Source organism: Acinonyx jubatus, chromosome A2 (assembly GCF_027475565.1).
Source record: "Acinonyx jubatus isolate Ajub_Pintada_27869175 chromosome A2, VMU_Ajub_asm_v1.0, whole genome shotgun sequence".
Classification (NCBI taxonomy): Eukaryota; Metazoa; Chordata; class Mammalia; order Carnivora; family Felidae; genus Acinonyx; species Acinonyx jubatus.
Window position 1 is genome coordinate 149,451,385 of NC_069383.1, and position 15,172 is coordinate 149,466,556.

A 15,172-nucleotide genomic window follows, 5' to 3' on the forward strand; every position below is an offset into this window, starting at 1 on the left:
GACACACACACACTAAAAAAAAATAGATGTATCAACAGGAACCTCTAGTAGCATCACAGAGACTCCCATTAATTCAAGAAGAGAGCCTTTAGTGTATGGCATGAGAGGTACTTCTACGTTTATCTAACTTTCTTGCCCAACAGTGTTTCTTACACATTCAGTGCATGAATCACATCAGGCTGTTCATACGTACTCACCCTTCCGTGGCCTTGTACATGCTGTTCTTTTTGCTTGCAATATCTTTTCTTCTTTCTCTCCGTTTTTTTTTTTTTATCTTCCTTTACTTGGACTTACAGTTGCAGCTCATTCTTTGTGATACTTTGTCCTTTTCTGTATTTCTCTATACAGTAGTTGTAATCTTAACAGATTACTAAAATTAGTTGCTTAGTCCCCTCACTGGACCATGAGCTCTTCAAGGGCAAGGATTATATCTTGATTTTTGTAGTAAAGGTTACTTTTATTATGGTATCATTTAAATAGTGGTTATAATAATAAGTTACCTCTTAATAGTAGTGAATGACTACTATGTGCCCCCTATGATCAGTAGCCAGAGTGCTGTTTGGAAATGAAGATCTGATCATGTCAGTGTCCTATTTAAAACTTTTATATGGTTCCTTATTACACTGTTATAATAAAATCCATTTTTCTTCATGAGGTTTGCCTACCATGATATAGTCTGGTCCTTATTTATTTATGCAGTCTCACATCAAGCCATTCTGGCCCCCCCAGTGGGTCTGTGCTACTAATGTTCATACACACGTGAACACACATTCATTCATTCCTGAAGACACTTACTTCTGTTTGGATGTCTCTTGTGTAAGTTTCATCCTTTCCCCAGGAAAGCCATTCCCATTCCTCTAAGAGTATTCTGCCCTTTCTGTATGGTCTCATAACCTCCTTTCCAATCACAGCACATAATATTTCTTTCGTACTTGCACGGAGTGTGAGGGCAAAGAATGCTTATGTCTTGGTCATTCAAGTCTCCCCAGGATATGTCGTTTGGCACTTCATAAATATTTGAATGAAGGTGTGAAGAAGTTTCATCTTTCCCCATGGTATCACACTGCTTCTTGAAACTGTGGTGTGTGTATTTTATTTGATAGGTGGTCAGAAAATATTTGAATGAGTGTCATATAATCTTTACAACCCTGTGAAGTATATACATGGTGGTGTTTTTATTCCCTGTAAAACAGAAAACAAATAAGCCCATGAGGTTGTGACTTAGCTTCTAAGTGACAGAGCTGAAAATTGACTTGGGTCTTCTGATTTAAATCCCATATTCTTTCCATTCCCTTTTGCTGATCTAATAGTGACTTCTATATCTTTGCGAGGCAATTTACATAATTATGTACCTTTGGTGAATACTTCAGATTTCTCTTAATCTGCTTCTGAGTTAGAAACTAATAAGTCCAAATTCATTCTGAAATCTTAGAAACTACCATTTTAGTGTTTTATTCAAGGTTTCTTTTTTTGTTTTGTTTTGTTTTGTTTTACTTCGTGCTGCAGAGATTGGCAAACTGTGATCTATGATTGAACTTCAGAGCATTTTCAGAACCCCTGAAATCATATGCAAAACTGGAGTTTTTCTGGGGCAGGGGTCCATGAATATGAGCAGCTTGTCAAACAGAGATGTGTATATGTGTGAGTTGGGAAAAGAATGAACTGTGGTCCAAAAAGTATTTTCTGGATGATCTGGACCTCAGGAGGTTTCCTACTCTTTTTTTTTTTTTTTTTTAAATGTTTATATTATTTTTTTGAGAGAGAGAGACAGGACATGAGCAGGGGAGGGCAGAGAGAGAGGGAGACACAGAATCCGAAGCAGGCTCCAGGCTCTGAGCTATCAGCACAGAGCCTGACATGGGGCTCGAACTCATGAGACTTCGAGCTGTGAGATCATGGCCTGAGCCGAAGTCGGCCGCTCAACCAACTGAGCCACCCAGGCGCCCCAGGAGGTTTCCTACTCTTAACTGGAGTACTGGCTTGATCACCTAATCTTTTTTTTTTTTTTTTTTTTTTAATTAAGTTTTTAACTCTAGTATAGTTGACATACAGTGTTTACAATGGAATGATTTGACAATTGTACACATTAGTTGGTGCTCATCATGTTAAGTGCACTAATCCCCATCACCTATTTCACCCACCCTCCAACCCACTTCTTGTATCCTGCAGTTCTCTATAATTAAGAGTCTTTTTCTTGGTTTGTCTTTCTCCTTTTTTTTCCTCCTTTGCTCATTTGTTTCTTAAGTTCCACATATGAGTGAAATCATGTGGTGTTTATCTTTCTCTGACTGGCTTATTTCACTTAGCATGATACTCTAGCTCCATCTGTATTGTTGCAAATGGCAAGATTTCATTTTTTGGCTGAATAATATTCTATTGTAAATGTATATAATATCTTTATTCATTCATCTATCAGTGGATACTGGGATGCTTCCGTAATTTGGCTATTGGAAATTATGCTGCAATAAACATAGGGGTGGGTATATATCTTCAGATTGGTGTTTTTGTATTCTTTGGGTAAATACCCAATAGTGTCATTGTTGGATCGTAAGGTAATTCCATTTTTAACTTTTGAGGAACCTCCATACTGTTTTTCACAGTGGCTGCACCAGTTTGCAGTCTCACCAACAGTACAGGAAGATTCCTATTTCTCCATATCCTCGCCAACACTGTTGTTTATGTTTTTGATTTTAGCCATTCTGACAGGTGTGAAGTGATAGCTCATTGTGGTTTTGATTTGCATTTCCCTGATGATGCGTGTTGTTAAGCATATCTCTCTTGGCCATCTGGATGTTTGGAGAAATGTCTGTTCATGTCTCATGCCCATTTCTTACTGTATTATTTGTTTTTTGGGTGTTGAGTTGTATAATGTATAAATTCTTCATATATTTTGGACATTAACCCTTTGTGAGATATGTCATTTGCAAATATCTTCTTCCATACAGTAGGCTGCCTTTTAGTTTTGTGGGTTGTTTCCTTTACTGGGCAGAAGCTTTTTATTTTGATGACGTCCCAGTAGTTTATTTTTGCTTTTGTTTCCCTTGCCTCAGGAGACCTATTTAGAAAAATGTTGCTACAGCCTATGTCCGAGAAATTACTGCCTGTGCTCTCCGAGGATTTTTATGGTTTTAGGTTCTCACATTTAGGTTCTTAACCCATTTTGAATTTATCTTCATGTATACAGTAAGCCAGTGGTCCAGTTTCAGTATTTTGCATGGAGCCATCCAGTTCTCTCAGTAACATTTGTTGAAGAGGCTTTTTCCCATTTCCTATTCTTTCCTCCTTTCTCAGAGATACATTGACCATATAAATGTGGATTTGTTTCTGTGATTTTTATCCTATTCCATTGATCTGTGTGCTTATTTTTGTGCCAATACCATACTGTTTCGATTACTACAGCCTTGTAGTATAACTGGAAATCTGGAATTGTGATATCTCCAGTGTTGTTCTTTTTCAAGTTTGTTTTAGCTGTCCTGGGTCTTCTGTGGTTCCATACAAATTTTAGGATTGTTTTCTGTGAAAAATGTTGTTGGTATTTTGATAGGGATTGCATTAAATCTGTAGATTGCTTTGGGGTAGTATGGACATCTTAACAATATTTGTTTTTCCAATCTAGGAGCATGGACTATTTTTCCATTTATTTTTGTCATCTTCAGTTTCTTTCATTGGTGTTTTATAGTTTTCAGAGTACAGGTCTTTCACCTCCTGGGTTGAGTTTATTCCTAGGTATTTCATTATCTTTGGTGCAATTGTAAATGGGACTGCTTTCTTAATTTCTCTTTCTGTTGCTTCATTGTTAGTATAAAAATGCCACGGATTTCTGTATGTTGATTTTGTATCCTGCATCCTTACTGAATTCATTTATCAGTCTAGTAGTTTTTTGGTGGCGTCTTTAGGGTTTTCTATATGTAATACCATATCATCCACAGATAGTGAAAGTTTTACTTCATCCTAACCAATTTGGATGCCTTTTATTCCTTCCTCTTGTCTGATTGCTGTGGCTAGCACTTCCAGTACTATGTTAAATAATGACCATCTACTCGTCACTGCAGCGTTGGGTTCACCAGTACAACCTGTAACTTCAGTGCAGTCACTTGGAGGGCTGTGGTGATTTTAAAGTTTGAAAAATTTTAATTAGAAGAGATGGTTACATTTGAAAAGTGTAAGAAAAAATCTTAGATTTGGACTTAATTTGCTTAGAAAACAGAACTCTGAAAATGAGACACACTTAATCATCATAATCTTGGTTATTCTTCAGTGATTACTTAACACGAAAACCCTTATTTTTCTACACGCGTTTACTACTGGCCTAGAGAGGCCTCAAAAGCAGGCACTTGTGTCACCTGTTCACCTTGTGCTTCAGTATTTTTTTAGCATAAGCCCAGCACATTTTAGGTGTGTGTTGAATAAAACTGAGCATTGCTAAGGTAGATTCTTTGAATTAGCGTCAAGCTGGTTAAGGCTGGAGAAGAAGGAGGGGCCGGGGGACAAGTTTAAAGTGAACAACAGTGAACTGGGAGGGCTTTTTAAGGTATGGCATTTGCTGAAGAGCAGCATTTAGAAGTTGTCTTGGGTTCCTGAGGCCTCAGCCTGAGATGTCATAGCCCTCAGGTGGTGGTCTTTACCATGAATACAGCAGTAATGCCAAAAAAGTTTTTTGGTACTTTGTCGGGGGATTCTTCTGAGGCGTGTTATCTTTTTCTCCTCTTTTTATTTTAATTTTTAAATAGGCCTTTCCTGTACATGATACAAAGTTCAAAAGGCATACGGTGTGGTGTTTTGCTCCTACCCCTGACCCATGTCCTGTTCCCTGAAGGCAACCAGCACAACCAGCTTCTTGTATATCCTTCCAGAGATAATGTGTGCATACTGTGTGTGTGTATTTCTTTTTTTATAAAACTGGCAGCACTCTTTAGCTCCTTGTTTTTATAAAACTGGCAGCACTCTTTAGCTCCTTGTTTTTATTTAATATATTATGAAGCTAGTTTCATGCCAATTTACAGAACTTAGCTTTCATACTGCATGGTATTTTATTGTAAAGGTATGCAATCATCAGTTTCCGTTTTAAAAATTTTTATTTATTTTTTTTTAGAGAGCATATGTGAGAGGGGAAGGGGGCAGAGGGGGGGGAGAGAGAGAATCCCAACCAGGCTCCACACTCCATGCAGAGCCCAATGCAGGGCTTGATCCTATGACCCTGGGATCATGCCCTGAGGTGAAATCGAGTCAGATGCTCAACTGGCTAAGCCACTAAGGTGCCCCTTATAATCATTATCCTTTTTTTTTTTTTTTAATTTTTTTTTAATGTTTATTCACTTTTGAGACAGAGAGAGATAGAGCATGAATGGGGGAGGGTCAGAGAGAGAGGGAGACACAGAATCTGAAACAGGCTCCAGGCTCTGAGCTGTCAGCACAGAGCCCGACGCGGGGCTCGAACCCACGAACTGTGAGATCGTGACCTGAGCTGAAGTCGGACGCTTAGCCGACTGAGCCACCCAGGCGCCCCGTAATCATTATCCTTTTAATCCTATTAATTAGTTCCCTATTTTGGCCATTTCAGTTGATTTTTTTTTTTTTTTTAAAGCTCAGCACATAACTTTTATATAAATCATTTTGAACACATTTACATATGTGGGAATATACATGTTTGAGAAATTACTAAAAGCATTATCTCTGAGTCCTGGTCTGTGTTTTCTGTCATATTCATAGGTCTTGACAGATTGATCTTTATAGTTTCTGTACCAGTTTAACTCTCACCAGCAGTGTATGTACACAAAGGCATCTATCTCACTACACTCTGGTCAGCACAGGTACTGTGTAACTTTATCTTGGTCAGACTGGCACAGACGGAAAATTATTGAAGTGTTAATTTGCATGTCACTTACGCATGAAGTATTCAATATCTTTACATTTTTGTTTCCTGTTTTAAGAACTTTGACTCAGTCAATGTTTTGTCTATTTTTCTGAATGGCTAAAAACTGAGATTGATTCTTACTACCTTCCATTTCACGGGAGCCCATTTGTCTGAAGTTAGAAGAGTGTCTCTTTAGGGAGTTAAAGGAATAAATAAAATTATTATACTCCCTCTTTCCTTTACTCTCCCTTCCTCTGCCCCTCATAAGTGTGTGATTTTATGAAGTCTCCAGACGTGTATGTTCTCTTCTGAATTTTCTTTATAGTCAGATTTTAAGAGCTCTGTGACCTGATGGAGACCCCTCTACTCCTACCATTTATAATACAGTTTGTGAGGTAAAACCACAGACTCTTATGCTCTCCGGGGACATGATGATAGGAGTTAAATAATTCTTCCTTCTGTTAAAGGAAACTAAATCCTGGTTATAGAGCCATTACCACTGAAGGTATTTCACAGAATTTATGCTGACAGGAAAGGAGCTATGGTACATAGCAGTATTTGTCCAGGAGGTTTATTTTCTTTGATTGGGCCTTGAGGTAGTGTAGGGCTGTAGACATGGAGGTGTTCTATGTTGTGTGTTCATTTTTTGATTTTGTTGTTAATTGAGAAACTGGATTTTTAATCTTTAAGCCAGTGTATAGAATGTGAATCAGGTTGCATGACATGGTCCTATTTTACCCAAAGTTGTTGTATGTTTCTCTAAGTTCTTACCTCTTTTTCTAAATTTTCAGTGTTCAGTAATCAGATAAATATTTGGCATGTTTGCTTTTGACACTAAAACTTCATAGATGCCCAAAAATCCTGAGAATATGGTGGGATATTTTGAAATCCTTTTCAAATACATTCAGTTACCTGGAAAAGCTTATCTTTCGGGACACTCTTTGTCTCGGGTCATGATCTCATGATTCGTGAGTTCAAGCCCCACATCGGACTCTCTGCTGTCAGCACAGAGCCCATTTTGGGTGCTCTGTCCCCCTCTCTCTGCCCCTGCCCCACTTGTGCTCTCCCCAAAATAAATACTTAAAAAAACTTATCTCTTGTGTAATTAAATATATAAATCCACATGCGTGTGTATGTGTGTGTGTGTGTATATATATATGTGTGTGTATATATATATGTATATATATGTATATATGTATATATATATATATATACACACACACACATACGCACGTATGTGGATATATATATATATATATATGTGGATGTGGATCCACGCATGTGGATACACACACACACACACACACACACACACACACAGATATACAAGTATACGGTGTTCTTAGTATCTTAATTTTCACGGTTTTAAAATTGCTTAGAAAACAAACATTGTGACACAAAACATTAATTGATGAACTGAACACTAAAAGATTGTCATCCAAACATCCCTTCTCTGTTAACATTAGCATCTGTCTTTGTCTAGGGTTGTTGTGTTTCTTAGCCAAAGTCTCACTGTTCTAAAAATTGGGCAATGTAGTACAAATACAGTACAGATCTATTACAAAATAAAAATGCATTGATTTCATAAAGTCAGTGAAAATGATACTGAAGAAATAGTATACAAGAGTAGTAGTGTACTGGAAGCATTTTTAGAAAGAGTAATGAAAGGATTCTAAGAGACTTGGGCAAAAAGTGTGGCATCGTCTTAATCAGTCCATTATTTGGAAAAAGTATACCCAAAAATATCAGTGGTTGACTCATCTTTTTTGGGGAAGAATTGGAGAAGTTTTCTCTAGCTTACTGATTTGGAGATTGCAAATAAATTTTAGTGGGTTGGTGAATTTGCATAATCTGAATAAGGATAAATGGAATCATACAGTATAGCTTTTTCTATCTGGTCTTTACTTAGCATAATGTTTCCAGGATTCATCCATGTTGTAGCATGTATCAGTACTTAATTCCATTTTATAGCTGAATAGTATTATTCCCTTGTGTGGATATACCCAATTTTGTTACTCATTTGTATGGACATTTGTGTTGTTTCTACTTTTTGACTGTTAGGAATACAGTTACTGTGAATATTTATGTACACATTTTTGTGTGAAACTGGTTTTCATGTCTCTTGGGTATATACCTATGAGTAGAACTTGTGAGTCATAGTAACTTTATATTTAACTTCTGAGGAACTGCCAGACTCTTTTCGCCAATAGCTGTACCATTTACAATGCAATGTAATAAGGTTTTTACCTTTACCTTTACCTGCAGTGTGTAAGGTTTTTAATTTCTCTAATTTCTCTACGTCCTCACTTTTTTACTTAGCATAATATCCTCAGGGATCATCCATGTTGTCATAAGTGGCAAGATGTCCTTTTTTCTCATGACTGAATAATACTGCATCATGTACATGTACACTGTATCTTCTCCATCTATTGATGGACACTTACGTTGTTTCCATATCATGGCTAGTGTGAATGATGCTGTAGTGAACATGGGACTGCAGCTCTCTGAGATCCTGTTTTCATTCCCTTTGGATATATACCCGGAAGTGGAATGGCTGGCAAATGTTTATCAAAAAATAGAAAACATACTGTATGAATAAGTATAAAGACCTTCCACCTTTAAGTTTTATTTTCTTCTAGTCAGCCTATTTTTCTCTATGTACTTTCTCTCTCGGCAGTCTCCTAAGTACCACAATATAAGTTATGATCTCCTAAGATGTTCCCAAATTGTGGATCTCTTTCCTTAGCCTGTTTCCTAAATTTCAGATATATATTTTCAGCTTGCTTTTGACTCCTCCACTTGCCTTTTAGATACAAGTTCATAATCTTCTCTTACATGCTGGTTTATCATTCTCAGAGGTACATTTTTATTAAAAGCATCATCATTTTCGGGGCGCCTGGGGGGCTCAGTCGGTTGAGCGTCCGACTTCGGCTCAGGTCATGATCTCACGGCTTCTGAGTTCGAGCCCCGCGTTGGGCTCGAACACAAAAACCGTGAGATCATGACCTGAGCCGAAGTCAGGACGCTTACCAACTGAGCCCCCCAGGCACCCCTTGAATGACATCTTTACATCTTTTGCAGGTGTTATGTTAAGCAGCCACTACTTCTGGTTATTTGCACAAAAGTAGAGCTTGGATACTTGACCTATATTAAATGCCCACTTGTTGAATTTATATGCAAATATATGTTAATATATGCCTGTATCATATTCTAAGTGCTAAGTAATTCATTTACATTACTTTTCAGCGTTTTCCCATCACTCTCTCAGGAACTGTTAGTTTTTGCTTTTGTTTTAAAGTATCTTGTGTGGTACTATTTACACTGTAGCTAATTAATAAATGTTTGACACAGAATTGAGAATCTTGAATCTTAGACCCTCCATAGTCTTGGTTTTCTTTTTTTTTTTTTTAACGTTTATTTATTTTTGAGGCAGAGAGAGACAGAGCATGAACGGGGGAGGGGCAGAGAGAGAGGGAGACACAGAATCGGAAGCAGGCTCCAGGCTCTGAGCCATCAGCCCAGAGCCCGACGCGGGGCTTGAACTCACGGACCGCGAGATCGTGACCTGGGTCGAAGTCGGACGCTTAACTGACTGAGCCACCCAGGTGCCCCATATAGTCTTGGTTTTCAACATTCTCTTCTGGTAGAAAAATTTTGAGACCTTGTTGATCTGAAAAATGCCTCTATTTTGTTCTTGCTTGTTAGGCAAATCATAATTATCATTTGAAAATAAATTTTTCTTTAAAATGTTCAAGACATTGTATCATTTTCTAGCTTACAGTGTTGCTGTCTATTGAAGTCTGATGCCATTTCGATTCCTTTGTTGTGGTAGGTGCTCTCATTTCTTCCATCTGGTGACTCATGTCTTTAAGTTCTAAAAACTGTGTGTGTGTGTGTGTGTGTGTGTGTGTGTGTGTGTGTGTGTTAGGGTGTTTTGTTTTGTTTTGTTTTTTCCTACTTCCTCATTTTTCTCTCTCATGCTTTCTGGCATGTCTGTGTTAGATGTAGGTTATCTAGCGCTTATCCTCTAATTTTGTTTTTTGGTTTTCCACTTTCTTTCTTGACTTTTTGGTCTGCTTTCTGGGTGACATTAAGCTCTTTTTTCCATCACAGTTCTTATTTGTTCCTATCTTGCTGTCTTTTTTTAATAGCATCTTACTTCATTGATAGAGTATTATTTTTTCTTTATGAAGCATCAGACAAAAGCACATGAAAGAGAATACAGTACATGGAATAGAATAAGATATGTAAGAATGCATGTACATTCAGTACTCCTTTCTTAGAAAGAAAAGATAACACAGATGGGTTTATATATATATATATTTTTTGGTCTTCCACTGTCATTGTATAGGACTTCAGGATGGAACTGGAATAAACACATGTGTCTGTCTCCATGTTTTTGTTTTCTGCCTCTTTCTTTCTACGTACAACTCCTCGTCATCCTTTAAGACAATTCGGATGTTTATTTCCTTCAGGATGCTTTTTCCAGTCCTCTCTCCTAAGGCCAGTTTTAGTATAAGATAGTATATGTTTCCTTTCTATTTTCCTCGAGTGCCTATGAGGTAGTAGTGGTGGTGGTTAAAAGTGTATGCTTTGGACAGAGACAAATCTAGGCTTAGATCCGAGGTCCAGTATAGAGCTCACTGTGGCATGTATGACCCTAGTATAGTTATTTAACCTGAGTATGTACTGTAGATATAATAAAGATACTTCTAATAGCAGTGTAAAAGTATATGAGAATGCAATTAAAGGACATGGCACACAGTAAGAATTGTCAGCCATGATTGTTAGCCTGTGAATTCCTTGATGGCTGCTACTGTGGATCTCCAGTGTCCTTTAAACATAGGAGACCGTTAATATGTGCTTTTAACACATAAATACTTGCTGTATAAATGAGCAAACCAGAATTCCACAAATAGCCATCAAAGAACTTGTGCTGTCTTTGTCTATAAATTAAAAACAACTCCACACACATTTACAGGCTTTTATAAGGGATGTTGGATGCATTGCTTGTGCATGAATTTATTAGTGATTCAGTGTTTATCGAACAATTTCTGGAGATTGATTTAGAGCCTTTGATGGAAGAGGAATGATTGATAGACTAAGGGTAAGCTGTTCTAAGCACTGAAAAGAGTTCAAAATGTTGTGGAGGCGCACTTACTAGTCTGACCCTGGAAATATGCAATGTCTAGTCTATGGTTATATAGGCCTGTAAGTAGCATTCTTACCAGGGATGAAAGAGAATGATGGTATAGATTTAGTGATTAAAAAAAAAAAAAAAAAGAGCTATGCAATACTTTGAATTTCTTTAGCACTGTGTGGTTGATTTCTGCACATTATTAGTAGAATTTCACTTATTGGTCCAATCAACAAACAATTGAGTGTTGCCTTTGTGTCAGACATTTTCTTGGTACTAGAGATAGAGCAAAGAGTAAGATAGTGTTGGCCCTTAAGAATTACAGCTTTGAGTGTGTATGTGTATATGTTAGGAGCGGCAGCGTAGACACCAAAGGAGTAAAGTGGGATGATAGGTAAAGAATATTAGGTGGAGTGGGGAACTAGATTCTTTTCGGCCCCTCTGAAGGCAGGGTTAGTCCTTGAACCCAGGTCTCCTGACTCATGGTTTAGTGTTCTTTCATAACATGCTAGTCTTTTGAGTAGAATTTTTAGCAGACCAAAGTAAGTTTACATGGAGGGTTAGTGTGAATGAAGCCAACTCAAACATTTTCTTCAGTGGATTCTGTGGCCTGCAGATAGGACATTATTCTCGGGTTCCATATTACATAAGCTACCATTATTGCTATTTATTCTTAAGACAGAATGATTTTAAGAAATAGTGTAGTAATCTTCACATGACTGCTTCCTTCTCAGTTTACATTATTGTGGGGCTTTGGAAAAATTCAGGGCCTCAAAATAGACAATCTGAGTTTCCAGTTTAATTTTATATACAGCTTTAACTATATGAAGACGAGGATCCAGTTAGTAGCTCCCAAGTGCTTGGGTGCCTGTTAATGGAATTTACTCCCCATAGTTTGAGGCACACAGTAAAAGTCAATAGCTTTTGGTCATGAGTCAGTAATAATCTTCCATTTTGTGAACATTGGAATGCATTTTCTACTTTAGTAGTTGCTCTAAACTTTTGAATGAAGTTAGGAATATATTTTTGAGAAACATTTTCTTTGGTACCTTAACTGCCACCATAGAATAGGTCCCAACTTGAAGTCTGTGTAATAAATTATGATAAACGTTTGTAATGAATACTTGTAATGCCCAAGACCTTAGGCAAAAGAAACTATATAGGTAAAAATTTTGTAATCCTTAGTTGACACAGACTTCTGTATCTCTGTGTCTGTTCTAAGCACCCTTTGTGAATGAACATGTTATCTTTTTGGAGTACCTAAATTTACAGAGGACCTAATGCAACAGTCATTTTGAAGCCTTTAAAAATGAATAGAACATGTGTTTTTCCTTATAGTGTGAGTAGGTGGTGATGAGTGGCATTCTTACTTTTTCCCAAGTTTGATAACCCCTCTGAGAGGTGGACAAAGGAGTCGACAGAGCTAAGAGTGTCAGCTTTGTCCTTTCTGTCTTTATTCCTGATTCACCATTATAGCTGGATACTGACAGCTCGACAGCTCCAAGCATCCCTCAGAGGAGCCACCCCCAGGTGGCTTTGAGCTGAGGACAGGCATATACAGTTCTTTCTCTCAAATTCTCCCTTGTGAGGAGAGTGTGTGAAGGCTGCTAAGAGAAGCTAGTAGTTCAGTGGTTCTCAACGTTCTGTAGGCATCAGAATCATCTAGAGAGCTTTAAAAAAAAAAGCGTAGGCACCCCTGGGTTGCTCAGTTGGTTGGGCGTCAGACTCTTGATTTCGGCTCAAGTCATGATCTCATGGTTCGTGGGATTGAACCCCATGTCAGGCTCTGCACTGTCAAGCGCAGAGCCTGCTTGGGATTCTCTCCCTATCCCTCCCCCACTCGTGTGCACGTGCGTGCTCTCCCTCCCTCCCCTTGCCCCCAAAACAAATTAATTTTTAAAAATACAGATACTTGGGACCAGTGCCTGGAATTTTAGATTTGTCTGGGATGGTATTTCTATAAAAGTTTCCTGGAGCAGTCTAATTGTGCAGCCAGAGTTCCAGTGGAAGTCCTACACAGGAAAGAGGGACTGGGGGAATAGAGAATGCCACCTGCATTTATGTGTGAGTCCCTAAAGTGGTACTCCTTCCCAAATAATGCCACCGTTCACCATTTCCTGTGTAGTACAGGAGATTAAATTGCTCTGGAGTCAGACTATCTGAAAGCATCATAACCTTAAAAATGGAGATGATAGTACTTAATTCATAGAGTTGTTTTGAAGCTCAAATAAAGTAATGTGTTTGAAATGCCTAGTGTGATACCTGGCACACAGGATAAGTGCACATCTAATTAGGACATCTTTATTAAATAATTTGTCAGCACGCATGGGGTGTTGAATAATTATTTCTAAAAAATCTACATTCGTATAGATTGCTCTTTATCTGTGTGGTTCATATTTGTCATTTTTAATCACAGCTGAATATTAAATCTTGACCCTTCTTCAGTTGTATAGCATGTGGGTTATTTCTCGTTTTCCACAAATAATTGCTAGAACTGACAATTATGTGGAAAGAGGAGTTCTTTGATTTTTTTGGAGTACAGTTGCTTAAACAAATGGAATTACCAGCTCGTATAGGTATGGTCAATATTATGAGGTTACTATAAAGTGGAGGTATCATGTGATAAACCATTGAGGATGTGTAGATTTGCCATTTGCCCACTTAACCAAGGTGACTGAATAAGGGAATGTTGTGCCTTGCCAAGAAGTACTTGATGGACTAGAAAGTGAGGGATTGTCAGGGAACAGGACATGTTCTAGGCCTTAGATTCATATAGCAAGAAAAGGTATTCAGGGCTGAAAAATAGTTTACATTTGTAGAGAACAATTTTGGTACAGCATTGATGCTATTTCAAGAATGACAGTGATCTAATATTTACCTTTCCTTTTTTAAAAATAACAATACGTAAGTAGATATTACATTTGGCCATTAGCCAAGTTGGTTTTGCATTTATATAAAAATATGAATAATGGGCATTGTCTTTAGACATAAGTTTTTTCAGAGGTGTTTTTATATAGCTGAGTAATTACTAACCTTTTTTCCCTTAAGTAGGGATGGCAAGTGAGAGGTTAGAATTGTTCTTATGAATACTCTCGATAAAGGAACTTTAGATGAGTTTATTTTATGTGCAGAAGCTTTGCAGAAATGAAGATTATCAGGAAGTATATTCCTGCCAGAAATGTAATGTCCAAGTTAGTCTGCCACTTGGCTGATGAGATCAGACAAGCCTGGTAGGTGTTTAAAAAACCATACATATACATAATAAATGTGTGTGTGTGTATGTGTGTATGTACATGAGTTCATATAAGTTCTTATTTCTGAGGGACCAGGATCTATTCTTAAAGCTAGATGTAAGTCAGATTTTGGAGAATAATTAAATACCAGTCTGTTCCTTCCTAGTTCTTTCTTGCCATGTGAAGTCAATCAGCTTCAAAGCAATCACCACTTCCACTCCATACTAATAACTCTTCTTTTGGTTTTTGTTTTTTTGTTTTTGTTTTTTTTTTTTTGTAATTGCAGGAGGTTTATCGAATTCCAAAGAAAAGTCAAACTGAAAAGGAGAACACAAGTAGGTATTCAGAGGTACTCTGTGTATATGGCTTTACAAATACTCTTTTGGAAATATGCAGAGGTAAATGATAAGAATTTTAGCTATTTTGTTTTTGAAACCCAACAGTATGTAATTAGGTGAATGAAGTATTTGGTGTAAAAGTTTGTGAACTTGCCTTTTTATTCTTTCTTAGTGAATTTTTGCCAAAAGAGATGTCCCTTTACACTACCTTTGGTGTTGCTTTCCTTGAAGTCACTGCTTTTAGTAGCTTTTCTTCCATTTATTTGTCCCTCTAGAACAGGCATTGTTAAACCTGTACTCCTAAATGTATAAGTCTTTACCTGTAGATGTTTATATGCAGAATCCTTTATTTACATTCATTTTTCTAGGGAAAATTCAAAACTTTCATCAGGTTCTCAGGGACTCAGTGATCCCTCAAAAGGTTAAGAGTCATTACAGGGACAGCTGGCTGATTCAGTCGGTGGAACACATGACTCTTGATCTCGGGGTTGTGGGTACGAGCCCCATGTTGGGTTTTGAGATTAATTAAAAATAAAATCTCGAAAAAAAAAGAAAAAGAATCATTCCAGAAAAGGTAACAGGGAGGCCATGGTAGTCTGGTTTCTGGGTT

General features: G+C 37.5%; 1 protein-coding gene across 1 annotated transcript in view; it reads left to right on the forward strand.

Annotated features, from left to right (window-relative positions):
- SETD2 (SET domain containing 2, histone lysine methyltransferase) overlaps positions 1-15,172 on the forward strand; it is a 98,072-nt gene that overhangs the window by 42,693 nt on the left and 40,207 nt on the right. The window contains exon 12 of the mRNA XM_027038561.2: positions 14,511-14,559. Coding sequence (XP_026894362.2) covers positions 14,511-14,559 — 49 coding nt within the window. The remainder of the gene's footprint in view (positions 1-14,510; positions 14,560-15,172) is intronic.